Source organism: Hippocampus comes, unplaced genomic scaffold (assembly GCF_001891065.2).
Source record: "Hippocampus comes isolate QL1 unplaced genomic scaffold, H_comes_QL1_v1.1 scaffold186, whole genome shotgun sequence".
NCBI lineage: Eukaryota > Metazoa > Chordata > Actinopteri > Syngnathiformes > Syngnathidae > Hippocampus > Hippocampus comes.
In genome coordinates, this window is record NW_017806236.1 from 103,968 (window position 1) to 121,033 (window position 17,066).

The 17,066-nt window shown below is 43.6% G+C and overlaps 1 protein-coding gene and 1 long non-coding RNA gene across 5 annotated transcripts in view; both read right to left on the reverse strand.

The window, feature by feature from the left end:
• Positions 1 to 2,786, reverse strand: part of LOC109507543 (uncharacterized) — a 4,660-nt gene extending 1,874 nt beyond the window's left edge. The window contains exon 1 of the long non-coding RNA XR_002166483.1: positions 2,450 to 2,786. This is a non-coding gene — a long non-coding RNA (uncharacterized LOC109507543). The remainder of the gene's footprint in view (positions 1 to 2,449) is intronic.
• Positions 2,787 to 12,022: 9,236 nt separating this feature from the next.
• Positions 12,023 to 17,066, reverse strand: part of syt7a (synaptotagmin VIIa) — a 77,229-nt gene continuing 72,185 nt past the window's right edge. For all 4 annotated transcript variants that reach the window (XM_019857046.1, XM_019857047.1, XM_019857048.1 and 1 more), the window contains 2 exons: positions 15,644 to 15,843; positions 12,023 to 14,806 (listed from right to left, as the gene is read on the reverse strand). In XM_019857046.1, the coding sequence (XP_019712605.1) occupies positions 14,702 to 14,806; positions 15,644 to 15,843 (305 nt within the window). In that variant the 3' untranslated portion in view covers positions 12,023 to 14,701. The remainder of the gene's footprint in view (positions 14,807 to 15,643; positions 15,844 to 17,066) is intronic.

Consider the following 17,066-nt stretch of genomic DNA (forward strand, 5'->3'; position numbering starts at 1 on the left):
ATTTTTTTCCCGGGGGTTGTTTTTTTTTTGCCTTTTTTTTTTTTTTTTTTTTTTTTTTTACTTGACATGCTGTCATGCCAAGTCTGGAGCACTTCATTATCTTTGTCCGCAAAAATAACTTTGGGAAACGCCTGCGACATTGAAAGTGACAGTTTCATTTCCTGCTTCTTTTCTCTTAAATACAATGTGCATATCGCTGGCATATTTCATATTCGCATTGATCCATTTGCAGAGGCTCCATTTGAGGTCGCATCAGTGCGGTGGCACCTGAAACTGTTGTCATGAGACGAGCATGTGATTGTTGACTGGTGTCAAGACAGCGGTTTGTATGTCTCCGCTCTCTGCATGATGATTACAAACAGGTTGAGCGGTTGCGAGTCTCGGCGATGATGCGGCAGTCTCGTCAACGCGGAAAAACTACGAGCGTAAAATTGAGCTGGCCTTCAGCAACACCGTCTGAAGAGACCTAGTTTAAAAGACTTCTTTAAGATATCCTTTATTTGTCCCGCAATGGGGAAATTTACAGTCAGAGTTCAGAAAGGAAACCACTAGGTAGGGAGAGGGAAAAAAAAACACGGTCGAACTATCCTCTTCTGAGGATAATTTAAGAAGACTTAAGACTTTGAAACCCTAACTCAATTCTGAAACCCTAACCTTATTTTACAATCCTACTTTGAAACCCTAACCCTCGTTTAGAACCTTCCTTTGTAACACGAACCCCAGCTTAAATTCCTAAGCCTTGTTTAAAAGCCGACTTTGAAACCCTAACCCTAGTTTTTGTGAGCTCTAAACCTATCCCATAAATTGAAACCCTGACCCACCTATGAAACCCTTATGCTATTTTGAAACCCAAGCCCAAATTTGAAAGCCTAATATCAAACAATTCTACATCATATGCCCAACGTATGTTTGCAGTTCTTTCTGCGCTTCGATTTTCTGCACGGACTCCATTGAGGTCGCAATGTCAAACGCTGTGGCAGCGCGCGCCTCCCCGGCATTGAATATAAAGCGAATGAGTGGAGCCGCTTTCACTGGCCAGGCAGTAAGCCGACTGTGTTCACTCCCACAACGGCGCAAATCCTCTATCTAACGTTGTGAACGCTTTTGATGAAGGCGTAACAGTTTGACTCTTGAGATGATTTCAAAGATGAGATCATATGGGTGCGGCGCTTCTAAAAATAGATGGAGGTGATCCAAGCGAGGCTCTCCTGTTGAGCTGCTGTGCTTGGCTCCTCTGCAGCCGTCTGGCGTAGTTCAGGGAGGGACCAAAGCTCGGCCCCCGGCTGCTAAGCCCACCTTGTGTCTCAGCCTGACTGTGATCTCTCCAGCTCAACGGAGGAGGATCACTGCGGTGTCCGCACAAGCTGTAATATGCGGCCCATGGAGTTGATTGGAGTCGGAGAAAGATAAAAAGACAGCTGAGAAGACCCTTCTTTATAAGTCTGCTCTCTGAGGCGCACCCCCCCACTCTGCCTCACTGCACCAATGTTCTTTCTTATTTCCTTCCTGCTTCATTTGGATTTCTCCTCTTAATTGGCCAATCTGGCAGCTTGGAGTAAAATACACAGCGATATTTCTGCCGCTGATGGTATGGAGAGAGCGCACATTAACATGGAAGCATCACAGTGAGCTCATTTACTGGGCTTATATAGCTCACAAACTTTCACACCAGTGTGAAAAATCGACAAAGGATTAAAACAAATAACAGAAATCTATAGAGCACTTCCAGGAGCATTTTTGGAAACAGTGGTGAAAATAAATTCTTGCATTTGAGGATCCTGAGTTTAATCTTAAATATTCTACAGTGGTGGTTCTCAAAAGTTGTCAACCTGGGACAAATATATTTTCGTTTGCTAATTTGCTCAATTGTGACCCACTTGAAAGATATATACACCTGTATATAAACTGCTTTTTAAAACAGTTATCATATTTTCAAACATGTACCTAGTTTGAAACGTACTTCGAAGCCCTACCTGGTCTCCAAGCGGTCACAAGACAGCGCACACTCTAGTGTGCAACTAGCAGCATATGAAGGCAGCATTTAAGGTACTGAAAGGAGCCGCTTTGAAGTTGCATGTGACCACTCCCACAGCGGCACAGCCCTCCGTCTCACAGTCTGCCTGCAAAATTACCAACATTGGGTTGAAAATAAAATCTTATGTGTCTTGTATGTTTTGTGGTGGTCGTCTAATAGAAAGACGGAAAACCCTTTTGAATCTTTTCAGATAATTATTTGAGTACTGCACATTTAACTGCCTTCCGCTTATGTTGGATTATAATGCAGTTTTATTTTTGATTCAAAATAGTAAACCAAAAACAAACAAACAAAAAAAACTCAGTTCACATCCTCCTTTTGAAAACAGACATAGGCGTGTCACAATTCTACAGTACGCGACACATTTCTGCTTTCACAATAAATCAAGTCTAATAGAAACATTATTTTACTTACTGACATATCCTGGCCGCCAAGAAGAGAGATTAGGAAGCGTCGAGGGGAATCCAGTCGGTATATAAGACATTTTCATGTTAAAACAAGCACAATTTCTGACGTGCACGACACACGGCGAAACTCTTGACGAACCTGACAAGAACAAGATTAAATAGAATAATTTTTAGCGGTCGCAAGGGTGCAGTGGAATGTGAATACAGTGTGCTGAGCGGATGAAGCTCCAATCAGCACCGCCGAGATTGCAAAGCGTCACATGCACGGTACGCTATCAACAATGCATGAGCTAATTAAGCCGCACGGGTAAAGCGTGACATCTTGATTGGAAATAGAATGGTCAAATCTGTCATCATGCCGCTGACTAAGGCGTTGCTCAGAGCACCGTAGTTTTTTTTTTTTTAATGCGCTTCAAAAGCAAGAGGCCATCATTATCAGTAAATTAAAGTACACGTTCAATGACAGTGTTGACATGAGGTTTTCATCATTTGTTGGACAGTTTAATTACAATGTATGTTCGTGTTGACCTAATTAAAAAATGAAAAGTCAAAGGAGAGACATACGGATGTGCTCTCGATCACATTTAACATACGACCCAAACTCCAGAAAACGGAAATCAAATTCTGTAAATGAGAACCTCATCGTCCAAAGTCTTCTCGTGATGAAATGAATTGAAAAAGGAACAAATCTGGTACTCGCCTCATTATATTTGACCATCCTTCCATGTTTAAGGTGCTGCGAGATTGCAAGGACGTCTCTTGTGCAAAGCCGTCTTGAATTCAGGCCACATATTTCCACTTGGATTACGTTTGGGCTCTGGCTGGGCCATTCCAAGATAACTTTTTTTTTTCAGGTGATGAAAACATGAAGGCAAAATTCCTTGTCAAATGTCATCTTCTGCAACACTTATTTTTGTATTTGGAAAAGTTGATGAGTCACTCTACTTGACTTTCTTTCCAAAAAAAAAATTTTAAAAAATGGCAAAGCACACCAAACCAAGAGTGAATCGTGGTGGTGGCAGCATCCTGAACAGCGGCTGTTTTCCTTTAGCTGAAAATGGGATCTTGGATAAAGTGGCCGGAATTGTCCGCAGTTCCAAACCCTTGTCAGTTATTCTGACAGACATCAAAAAACAAATGTCAGAAAAAGATTCCTAAAACATGCATCATTTATTTGGGGATAATCAGTGCCACTTAAAATGCTGCTGTGTGCTGACTTCTGTTTGTTGAGTGTGAACGTGATTGGTTAATTAGTGATTTAAAAAAAAAAAATTACCTCTCGAAAGAGGTTACAGACTGCGTGAATTGTGGGAAAAAAACGACCTGTCATTTGGGGTGTGTCGACTTTTTATATCCACCGTATATCCACCACATTATATATGGGAACAAATGCGGAAATATTTATTGAGGTCGAGAAAAAATGTGTTGTTTTTCTTTTACCTCAACTTCCGCTTCAAGTCAAAACTCGAGCCTGAGTGTGACAAGTAAAACCCCAAAAGCAAGATAACATTGCAAATGTGGGACTTCGTCATTTTTTTTTTTTTTGCTGGAGTGTAGTTAAATTCTCTGGCTTCACGAGATTTTAGAAGCAGTTTGATATATGGCAATCCAACTGGTCACAACATGTCATCAATGCTTCATTCATCAGTGACAATAATTAGCATTAGCCCTTTCAAGTTTGTTTTCGAAAATGATTCATCAATCACGAAGAAAGCCGTTGAATTATGTCGTAAAAATGATTCTTTAATTATGGAACAAAATCAGAGCTCAGCTCCTTGGCTCCATCCATCACACTCGAACACCGATGGGAGAACAACGACCACCATTAAGATCACAGTCCGCTCGGCCAAAAAACAGGAGAGGCTGAAGAAAAAAAACATGGAACGCAAAACCAAAGCGCTACTGGGTGTGACCTTCAGACGCCCTCAATTTGACCTCCCGATCCATGATGGGACAAAGCGAGCAACCACTCTGCCGCCTCGCTGGGCTCTTCCGCCTCCTCGCCTTCCTCACCCTTTTGCTTCTCAAGGGGGGTCAGCATGTCGGCAGGTAGGAAGCGGCAGAGTGGTGGAAGGGTGGCATGAACTTAAGCATCAATACGACATTGTTATAATCATGGCTTGTACGCAAATGGCGGACTCAAGTGCGAGGTACCGAGAGGCCGAGGACGTCTGCGGAGGTCGCCCAGTAAGAACCCGATGCTACGCTAACACAGAGACGAGACGTCAACGCAAGCACAACAAGCAATACGTCAGAGCACTTGGTTATAAATTTAGCGTGCGCGAAGGAGGGGGAGTTGTGGTTCACAACGAGTAGCCCACTAGCAAGCGGGTCCCATCCATCTTTAAGGCTGTTCTGTCTCTTGCGAAACAAAGTGCCAAGCAATCCTGCACTTGATCTTTGATCTATGGCTGCTTTTGACTTGGGGTTGGCTGTGCTGACAGTTAGTTGCCTTTCGTCCACACCCCACCACACTTCCATCGCGGGACCAAGAAAAGAATGATCACTGATGAGAGCGTACCTTTACCGGCTCAAGGGTCACATTTGTTGTTGAAAATGGACAAATGGGCCAAGTCATTCACAGGAGTGGTTAAAAAAAAAATTTAAAGGAAAAACATATATGCAAAAAAAAAATTCTTAATGACTATTAATAGTTACTATGTTTTTTTTTCCAATAAATTAAATTTACAAGGTCTTTAAAAACTCTGACCCTGTCGTCACTGTGAGCTTTGACCTGCTTTGACTTTCAAATGGAAGTCTGACAGTACAGTGGTCCCTCTGCTTACGAACGTCTTTTCAAGTTATGAAACGACTCAACTGGAAAATATTGCCTCTTGATACGAAAGAAATTTCAAGATACGAAAGGTAAAAATCCAGTATGGGCTGCTACTTGGAGCTCGGAGTTTCCTGAACGCAACATACTTATAGCTGCTCTGCCATTGGTTATGATTGGGCATCATCCTGGCATCCCATTGGCTAAGAGGGACCTCGACCATATATGTCTATGTGTGTAGATCGATAAATAGATATGTGTTTCTGCAACATCCTTGTCAATCGCCCCTCGGTCATGAGGCGTTCCGATAGTTTTACGTAAATGTGAATCACCCAGAAAAAGTGTTCACCCGTCGGGCAATCGCTCACTATGCTGATGTTTACCTTGGACATTTTCGAAGCAATCATCCTTGGATCAGTTCTTGACAAAACGCCAGGCAAAAAACACTTCTGAGAGAGAACATGAACTTAAGAGGGCAAAAAACGATGAGGACGCAGTTAAAAGCGATAATGACCATCATTTTTATTCTCTTCTCTATTCATTGTTTTTTTAAATTATGCACAACTCTCATTTATTGCGCAATAATCTAATTGTAACATGTATTTGTTACATATTTTGATGCCTTTTTATGCTTTAGGAAACTATGTCTGAATTTTCGGTGGCTTGGAAGGGATTAGGGCACTTACATGGAAAACACGTCTCTACCCACAAAATTTTCTACTTAAGAAATTTCTTCCCAAACCAATTAATTTCGTAAGTAGAGGTACCGCTGTATTTTGGAAGTTGTTATTGTACTTTTTCAATATCATTTGAAGTTGTTAGCACATGGTAGCTAAACAGGACATAAAACTGAACAAGTGGACTGGGCCATACCGTGTTTAACTGTGTGTAGTTCTGATTCGTCGATTCTGTTTTTGGCTGCCTCTCTACTTTTAAGTGTTTGGCCCTGGGGAGGAGGTGCAAGGCTCTACCTTGTTTTTTCTTGCTTGATCACTCTCTGGTTCACAGAGCTCTTGCTGGAAAAAAAAATAAAATAAATAAGGAGAGGAATATGAGTCGCTAATGGACACAGAATCCCAGATAGATGTGAGAGCCTGGATTAGTGGTAAATTAGACTCTGGAGGTGTATGCATTACCTTCTGAATGGGAGACTAAAGGAACAATCGAGTGGAGGAAGTGGAAATCTATACTTGGTGGAGGATTAAAATGAAGCTTTGGAATGAAGGAGTTGGAGGGGTGGGGGGGTGGGCATCTGCCAGCTCCAGCCAACACGCTCATCTTGCACCTGAACACACACCGGATCACATCAGAGGGAGGAGGCGGGGGGGCTTTGCACAGAGAGCACTAGCACTTGCACTAGCGTGGACAAACGCACACTTAACACACTCACGCGCACACGCATACACACACACACACTCACGCAGACACACACATTAATGCACAGGGTCCCAGTCTGCGTTCCATTGCACTCTCCTGGCTGCCAGAACCTTGCTGTGTCTTGTAAACTAAAGAAGGGGAGGAAGGGGGACAGCAAAAGGAAAACAAACTAACAAATGAATTGACAAAATTAAGAACAACACACTTTGGCTCCCGCTGCCGAGAATAAAAAAATAAAGCAGAAATAAAACTTATAAAAAGCGCCAGTGGCGGCGAGTTACTGCGCGAATGTCAGTAACTGGCTTTTGAAACAGCTCTACACTTCTTTTGGTCTACCAAGTACATACTAGGAACCTTACCAGGCAGCTAAAATCTATACAGTACTGTCTTGTCCATATATTTATGGATATTTATACACTTTACAAAGTTGGCAAAAATACAGAAATCAAGAAGTGAAATACATGGAATTAGATTGTACACATCTCAATTGTGTGTATTTAAGCTTGCGCACTCTTTGTTGAGGAGGTGAGCCACGGAAAGTTCGGAGAGGAGGTGAAAAACGACAAGTGCTAGCCGCGCCATCCCAAACGAGCCCCGAGTTAAGTCCCATTTTTCAGCGGCCATATTAGAAACGGCTCTGCTCCTTCCTCCAATTCCCCGCCTGATCTCACATGATGGCTGTGGATCCGACTTGCTCAAAGTGAAGACAAATTATTTCGACCAGCAGAGAGAGAGATAGAGGAGGGAGCAAAAAATCTCCTAGGGGGTGGATCTGGAGTAAAAGATTATTTTTAGGGCATCAATAAATGTGTGGCGTTGGCGTCTGCCCCCCAACCCTCGGGACGCCCGCTATGGGATGACATTACAAATGGAGACGGAAGTGCATCGGCTGTCCTTCCTGCAGGCTGCTGGAGTAACTGTAAGTACGTTTGTGGTGGGGCCAGTCTGAAATATGAAATGTGAAACCACACGTGCATTAATATCGCTGGTGGACATAGAGAGGCGTGGAAATAACTTGAGCCAGCCATTTGGGTTCCAATTTTGGCACGCAGCTTGATGGAGAATGGCCCATGGTATGATACATTTTGGAAACAGTGGAACCCTAAACATTGAAAATGATCCATTCTGGTCAAAGTCAGTTTGTTTAAAAAAAAATGGTCACTGTGTGCGTATGGGAGAACACGATTCACATTTAAAATACCAGCGATAGGAAGTAATAAATTATTTGATTTTTCGGCTATCTTTATGTTCTGACTTTTCACATTTACTGCCTGCATTTGAAAATAGTAAAGATTTCAAAGTAATTCCCTGTCCATGGCCTCATTTAAGAGAATTTTTTTTATGTGCCGGACGCTTGTGTCAACCCAAAAATCAGCCGCTTCTGTTCGGCAACGGTATTTTTCTTTTTCAGTTGTCATCAGTTAATTCGCCATCTTTTAGGATGTTGATTTGCTCATGCAGGGCCTGTCGTCATTTCCGTTCTCGAATTTAGCTTTCAGGATGTGATTTTTTTTGGTTTCCTTTCGGTGGGTTTTAGTAAGTAATCGAAACGGAGATTATACAAAACATTCGAAAATACATTTTTACTTTGTACTTTTGTACTATGAATAGTGGACCCGCGAACAATTGACGATAATGAATCATAATTGGGATGTCGGAAACGCAATTTTTCTTTAAAAAAAAGGACAAGAATGGACATGGACTTGGTTTTCACGGGACAGCGATGATTGAATTATTTCAACGTTATTAATAACATTGTCTTACTGTTGCTTCAGCCATATTGCACATCTGCAGGATTAGCATCTTTGTCCGTTTTCTCTTTAGCATCCCTTGTTCCATCAGTGGCGCCACCAAAATAGCCACTGAGCAATGACACTTCCACCACTGAATGAATTCAAATTTATTTTTTCCCTGAAAACTTTATTTTCACTTTAGTGACACTCAAATGTTGAGTTGCCACTGTATTTAAAAAGATCAATTTTACTCTCATTGTCATTCATAACGCCGATTCGTGTGTTCATCGCCTTGACAGGTACCCGTAAATCCAGGGATTTATTTCGCTAAATTTCACCACGCAAGATGCAAGTCCCTTTTGTGATGTCGGTTGTGTAGAGGAGTGCGTGCAAACGTGCAAATAGTCCTCAGGGCCAGGCGCTCGCCCACTTCTGGTCTCGAGCTACACAAAGCCCGCCTCCAAATTTGGTCTGGCATGATCCGTGTGAGAGCGGGGTCAATCCTGTCGAACACAATGGCATTACGGTAAATCCCAAAGCCCATAAGAAGACAGCGGAAGGCGTAGCCAAAGAGACAGATGGGGGGAGGAGGGTGGGCATAGAGACCGCCTTTTGATGCTTCTCATAAAATATATACGTATCAGAGTGCATTGATGAGTCAGGCTTCTTCCACATTCTATTTCCAGGAGTAAAGCTGCGTGGCAGTATTGCTACAGTGGGCCTGGGATGCAACGGGTAGCACTTCTTCCCTTTTTCCTCCTCCAAGTGCATGAGCCCCTCCCACAAAAATACGACGGACATCAAAAGCCCTTATTCAAGAAGGGCGGTTAGAATCAGCGATCGCCAACATCACCACTGTTCTCGTTTTCTTCGTCGATTTCAAGTGACAAAAGAAAACTCGCTTGTACGACAAATGTTCATTTCCACCAACGATATTATTTACATAAAGTTCTCAAAAACAGAAGGATTTTCTTATCACGTTTGTAAAGAAAATAAACACAGGAACACCAAAGCACACACATACTGACCAACAATCAAATGTGAACCGAAAGAAAAAAAAAAATTTGTTTCTCATTATTGTTACAATTCAAATCACGCTTACTTTTGAACCCTGATTGGGAGAAGTCACACTGTTTTTTTTTTTGTTTTTTAACAAATGCTTCAAACGAGTTGAATGGTGAGTTTGGTGGAGGAGGCCGAGTCTGCCTGCGCAAGGACTCGCAAACGACGACAATCGGCCGATTGGGCTATGACGCTGTGATTCAGCAAAATAAGCATCTGCGCATGGACGCCGTCCCCGATGAGATCACAACAGCCTCATTTCAATCGGCACACGTTCAGCGCAGCGAAGCTTCAATTTAATATTGCACAACTACAGCAAGAGCACCGGGTACAGGCACATTTCCAAAGAAGTCAGTCACCGACGCCATGTCCGTCAGTGCGGAACTTACATTCTACAACCAGAAAGGGCACAGTACCAGAAGAACAAACAATATTATCAGGCTCGGACATCTAAACTAGTTATTTCGGTTGAGAAGAGCACAACTCGGTGTTTGTCGGCAAATTTCAAATTGACGTGAATTGATTGAACCTTTTCGTGCACCCTGGAACCTGATAACATGGTAAGCTGTCCACTGTCGTAACCGCTGTCCCTGAAAGGGTTCATGTTGAACGGGCAGACTGCAAAAATGCGTTTAGCGAACGTTGTTGCTCAACGTGATGTCTACAGCATGGGGAACAAATGCCAAGCACTCACTCCGTCCCTTGAGGGAATATTACAAGTCGTTTGGGAGAACATTTTGCTTGCGTGGTGTGCTCTCGCTCGCTATATCCTGTACATGAGCGGGAGGTTTTCGAGGGTCGCAATTCTCACATTTGAGAGGCATGGGACAGGTGGTGCGGACATAAGAACTGAGATTTGGAAACGGCTTTCTCTTTTATGTTGTTGAACATCGCTTTCCTTCGAATGGTGCTGGTTTGAGGGCTTCTGGCAAAGCGAGAGACTGTTTGTTATGCAACTTCTGAATAATCATCGAAAGTGCATTTACATGTTGATTCACTTTGCAACCTTGAGCATGATTATCCACGTGGTTTGCAACTAGATGTAATTATGGAAAATTTCACAGCAGATCATGATCACACACTGGCTGTGCCCAAGGGATATTCTAGTTCAAACAAAGGTTATATACAGTGATAGCACAAATTTGCATGAAGGAAAACAAAAGCACTCCGTGGTGTGCCGCGAGTTTTCAATGTGCCACCTAGCAACCTATTTGCTTCCATTCCGCCTGCACCGGCGGCAAGACACGGACCTCGCGCCACTAAGAATCACACCGCATCTTTTGCCGGTTTACTGGGTCGAGTGTGGTGATTTCTCTCTCCTGGGGCACCGTATTTTCCACACTAAAAGATGCACTGGATTATGAGGCGCACCTTCAATGAATGGCCTATTTTGTATACCGTAATTTCTGGACTATACACCGCACCTGATTATAAGCCGCACCACTACATTTTTAAAGGAAAAAAATATTTTGTACACACATAAGCCGCACCTGTGTATAAGCCGCAGGTGCCCATATTGTAACATGAGATATTTACAAAGAAAGACGGTACACAGGCGGCCGTTAGAAAAGTCTTTATATAAGCCGCTTCATGAAATAAGCCGCAGAGTTGAAAGCGTGTGACAAAAGTCGCGGCTTATAGTCCGGAAATTACGGTATTTTTTTTTTCATACATTGGGCATTATAAGACGCAATCTACAATCCAGCCAGTAGATGGAGCTACGCTCAAGGAAATACCAACAGAACAATCAGATGTCAGTAAAACTTATTTAATAAAGCAGCGACACTGTCCACTTACCCAACAGCAAGTTATAACATTGACTCGTTAACGTTGAACTCTCTTGCCGCCGCTCTATTTCCGTGTTCGCGCCTTAAGTTTGAACTCTGTATTGTAAGCATGTCTCGAGCAAGGAGCCATTTTGGGCTCGAAATATTACCGTAATGACCATACACAAGGCGCATCAGATTTTAAGGCGCGCTGTGAGCTTTTAAGAAAATGGAAGGCTTTTAGGTGCGCCTTTTAGTGCGGAAAATACGGTAAGCATGGCAAAAAAAAAAAAAAACAAGCCGTGGAAGTAGATCACTTGCACATTCACCTTAGGAAAGCGACGGCGTGGTGATTATTTTCCTCCTTCACAGCCATTTCCAGCATCTCTATGGTCGCTACTGAAGACACACTCTTATCTTTTTTTCTTTTTTTTTTTCCCTGGCAAGTGTCGCTTCGGCACACTGTGCTCCCTTCTGTCCAAGGAATGGACACACAAACAGGCCGGAGGAGCTTGGAGCCAAAAGAGATGTCTAATCTTGTGCAGATAAGGCTAAAATGGAGGATTATCTGATGGCAATGACATATCTCGAAACAAAAGTTTTTCGCTTGTGCTGCAGGACGGCCTGCTTGTCACACTTGCGAACTTGGACGTCACGGCTTCTGGCGGCCATGATGGCACATTGGAGATAAATAACTCGGCATTGTCTCGGTTCCTTTCGGACCTGACGCCGTTAGCGAGTTCATTGTTTTGACCCAGCAGATTTGAGGGTGCATGCCTGCCTTTTTGCCATTGAGCCTAGCAGAAGGCTGACTAAATTAACCCTTTCATGCACCCTGGAACCTGATAACATGATAAGACGTCCACTGTAAATGACCCAAAAACACACACACCTGTTTATTTCGAACTGCATGGTCATTGACAACCACCATGTCCAGTAACAACCTTCGACTGTTAAAGGCCCTGTAAAGCAAAAATAAATATGTCTTGTAAATTTGACAGACCACAAAGAAAAGTGTGGTTAACAACCCAGCCAATTTTGAATGATAAAAAAAAAAAAAAAACATGGCCAATTATACCAAATGGGGATTCAAAAAAATTTTTTTTCCCCAGCTGAATGTGCTGAAACCACACCCTGCTCAACTTTTAACTGTCAATCTAATACGGCGACTTCAGATAGAAGTCCTTAAAATCGGAAACAGAGGAAAACAAAAAAGAATCACCAGTTTTCGGAATTGGCCTCAAAGAATTTTTCCGACTGTAAAAACATTTGTGAGCAAGTCGCTTTAAATGTCTGCAAGTATCCATGTTGTCCATGCATGTCTGTTTTATTTACTGCGAGGGAATGTGAGTTGACTGTGGCTGACAAAGCAGGCAACCACTGAAACCCTGCGCTGGTCTCAAGCACCCGGGGGAAAAGATGATCTTCTTTTCCAGTATCTCGCGGTCACAGATCAGCCCATCTTCAAAAAAAAAATCACACCCACGGAGTGCGAAACAAAATTCTCGGCTGTCTTTTACGAGGGGGGGCGGGGGGGGGGGGGGAATCAGAAAAAAAGCCTGAATCCATTCCGGCACTGACTGATTACAGCATTGTGAACATCATACAGAAAATGTCAGTCTCCCCCGTTGGATCGTGCTTTTCACACTTTGTGTCATCACAATGCCGGCTTGGCAAGCCTCCTGAAGACAAGCAAAGCCAAGCGCGAGCTTCTCTTTTCTCACCACGGCAGTCCATCGACAGGAAACATCCCCATGCATGCCGGTGCACGTGCTCCAAAATAACAAGCGACGCACAAAGAGGCGGACGAGAGCCCTTCATCCTTCCTCTGCGTCCTCTTCCTCATCTCGACACCCTCAAGCCACAGCGCAGAGGCGGCCTCTCCCCAATCTCGCCTTTCGCACACTCCTCCCTTCATTTCCACCGCGACCATCATCGTCATCGAAACCATCCTCAACCTCAAGGTTGTCATGATTATTATTATTATTCATATTATTATTACATTTTGAAAAAGTGCAGATAAGAACTTCCCCTCGCCCTCGTTCGGAAGGCAGGGCAGTAGAGGAGGATGGGGGAAGCGATGGCAGTAAGAAGAGAGAAAGAGAAAAGAGAAGACTTCTGCTGCGACAACGGAGTTGTGTTGCTCAAGCATAAAACACACACGCGCACACACACACACACACGCACGCACACGCTTGCGCCAGCAGGTATACATTAATACGGATGCGCCACAGAGGCCACCATGTCGGGAAGATGGAGCGATTCTCTGAGATCTTCAGCACAACGGGGCAAAACAAGAAGAGCGCAGGGCAGCACGAAGAATTCAATCCACAAATTGAAGTGAGCGCGCACATTGGAACGCATGCACACAAAACAGCACACACTTTGCGTTGCCTTTGTTGCAAGAAGATTTGAAACTGGTTCTCTCCTTCGCTGTGAAAAATGACATCATCGTAGCGTCTGGGATGTAGTTGTTTTTTTTTTTTTTTTTAAATCCTCCGCGTCTTCTTTTTTCTCTCTCCGTGTCAAGGGCTTATTGTCTGGAAAAAAAAATCAGGAGTGATCCGTCGTATGGGTTTTATCGTGTGCCCGCTTTCCCAGCTTCGGAAAGTTCAGTACATGTACAGTATGTCTTTTAACCTCTATTTTTGTTTGGAGCTACAGCACAGCACCCACAGCACACAGACGACAAAGGGAGGGTGGTGTTTGTCGGGGGGGGGGGTAGTTGGGAGGGAGAGGGGGCCCCTAATATCGTGCCAGGGGATAAGAAAGAGGGAACAATAAAGAGGAAATGAGGGAATAGAGGAGAAAAGAGGAGAGAGACACGAGTATCAACAATACCATCTGGAACTCAGCTGGTTTCATCAAAAATGAAAAAAAAAACAAAAAAAAAAAAACGAAGATTGATTGCTTTCTATGGCTCAAGCCAAATATTAAACCACACTAAGTGTAAGTAAGAGGAGGGAGGAACATAATGCAAGATACGGTACATTGGAGACGAATGAAGGGAAACAGGTATTTGTTTTGCGGGGAGGGAGGGGGATCTATTTCGCCTAATCTATTCATGTTTATGTACATACAGTACATAATGGATAGTATTGTGTTCCTGGAATTATTCTACACTATATTATGTATCACTTAAGATTCTCTGTGATCCCACGGGACTGGCACCTTCAGTGGGTCAGCGGCTGCAGTGCAGTGCAGTGCAGTTCCGGAACCAAGGGGGTCCGCATTTCGAAACAAAACCTTAGGCCGCCCTCCACAGACAAAGCGCAGAAGGAGATATGGGCGGTCGAAAAGAGGAGAGAGGGGACGCGCGGACAAAGCGGTGACAAAACAGACGTGGAGGAAAGGAGCGTACGCGAAGGAGGGACAAGAAGGAGCAAGAGAAAAGAGTTTAAAGGTTTAAGAGAGCAGATGGCTAATTGTACCCGTGTTTCGCGGCCTGGCAGCAAGTCAGTCTTGTGCATAAGGAGACGGGACTGGGGGGGGGCGGGAGGAGAGGGTGCGGGGAAAGGAGGGGCCATGGAGGAAGGTGGGCGGTGCCATCAGGCCTTGAGAGCGTGCCACTGGGCCACGTTGGTGCGCGGCCGGGCCAGCATGTCTTTCCAGTGCTTCACCTCCGCTGGACCGCTCTTCCATGACAGGTAGATCTAACAGGAGGCAGGGAAGAGAGGTCGTTTCATTAGACCTTCAGCCACCTCGTAGAAGAACGTCTCACGATAGAGCGCCGCCGTAGCAAGATAGATAATATTTTACAAAAACTGTTTTTACGGGTCTTTGATTTCAAAAGTGGTTATTCATTAATATGTTGTACTGTCGATGCAATATGAGGCAATCATACATTTTTTTCGGTTTCGTAACGGTCCTTCCCAAAAAAAAAAAACCCTAATTATGATGTTGCTCATGACAAAAATGAGTTTGACACCCCTTTTCACCTTTTGTGCCACTCTGAAAAATTGAACGTTCATTACAATACATCTTTTATACTGCCTTTGAAGTCTGGAGCCGGCAGAGGGTGTCACCTGTAGTCAGCGATAGTTCAACTAATTTACGAAATAATAACGGCTCTGTCTCCGGCTCCAGTTTTACTCCATTTAAAAGAAACACGAATCTTTTCATAATTGAAATTGCCGCATGCAAATGCGCCCTAATTCCAAACCCCCAACGAGCAACAGTTGCCCCAGAAAAGTCAGCATATTCACGTATCCTTTAGAAGCCGTAAATATGGCAGCAGTGTTGTCTCACGCGCACACACACAAAAAAAAAAAGAAAAGTATGACATTATTTCAATCAAGCGACTGGGAAGATGACTGATGATATTTATCTGTCTGCCTATGTGTGGATTGTAAATATTCATGAGGGTTTTGTATCACCGCTCCAAACTTTGGACGTATTTACATTTGCATCTAACCCGAGGCGAAAATCTGAAAGGCACGTTCCTGTCATCATAAAGGGCAACGACAACAAAGCCGAAAGCCAGACTTTACCTTGCCGATAACATCATTGCGGCTGAGTCTGTCCTTGTCCATGACGGTGATGATGATGGTGGTCTCCCTCAGCACATGGGCGGGAACGTCGAAGGGGAAGGACTCGTTGAAGACGGGATTGAGACAGCGCTTCATCGTCACCGTCTTCTTCTTCTCGACACGCCTGTCTTTGTGCATCAGCCACACTTTCACGTACGGATCTGCAAATTGGAAGCCATGCGCAACCGTTTACTGTACATGATGAAAAAGCCCATGAAGTGTTTTTTTTTTTGTTTTGGAAGGGTACTTGCACTTTGGCCCTCTAAATCGCTTAGATATGGAAGAGAGCAATCGAGTTTGAGCTTAAGGTCAACTTATTCCCAAAGCAAGACAACAACCAATTGAGCACGTATTTACGGACGGATAGGCCGAGGCCTGTGCTGCCAGTTCAGAGAGCGGTGTGAGCGCTATAAAAGACAAAAGCATCCACACTGATGCTTTTTTTGTCAGAAAAATAAACAGATTTTCAATTATTGTTCTTCTGTCACTCATTTTTGAATGGAAAGGATTTTATTATTTTTGGGAAACGATTATATAGCAGTGCTGTGAAAATTATACCATGGCATCGCTTCGAAGCACTTACAGTGCGTCTTGTCAGACAGCTCCAATGCGGTTCTATAATGGCCACAGCTCCCATGGGGGGGCTAATAGCACTATGTGCTGCTAACGTCATGCATGCTCACATACAATGACTGAGAGAAGTACAATTACTTATTTGATTTTACAACAAAAGAATGAACTGAAGGAAGACAAATATGCGAGTTTTTGCAGGGTGAAGTGTTATTTGTCTTCGGGGAGGGGAGGGGGCATTCTAACTTTCACAGAGAAGAAGAAAGGTCTCATATGTGGCAAAAGCGTGTTGGTTCCATGCCTGTGCTGCCAGTTCAGAGAGCGGTGTGAGCGCTATAAAAGACAAAAGCATCCACACTGATGCTTTTTTTGTCAGAAAAATAAACAGATTTTCAATTATTGTTCTTCTGTCACTCATTTTTGAATGGAAAGGATTTTATTATTTTTGGTAACGATTATATAGCAGTGCTGTGAAAATTATACCATGGCATCGCTTCGAAGCACTTACAGTGCGTCTTGTCAGACAGCTCCAATGCGGTTCTATAATGGCCACAGCTCCCATGGGGGGGCTAATAGCACTATGTGCTGCTAACGTCATGCATGCTCACATACAATGACTGAGAGAAGTACAATTACTTATTTGATTTTACAACAAAAGAATGAACTGAAGGAAGACAAATATGCGAGTTTTTGCAGGGTGAAGTGTTATTTGTCTTCGGGGAGGGGAGGGGGCATTCTAACTTTCACAGAGAAGAAGAAAGGTCTCATATGTGGCAAAAGCGTGTTGGTTCCGTTTGCTATGATGTGATTTTGT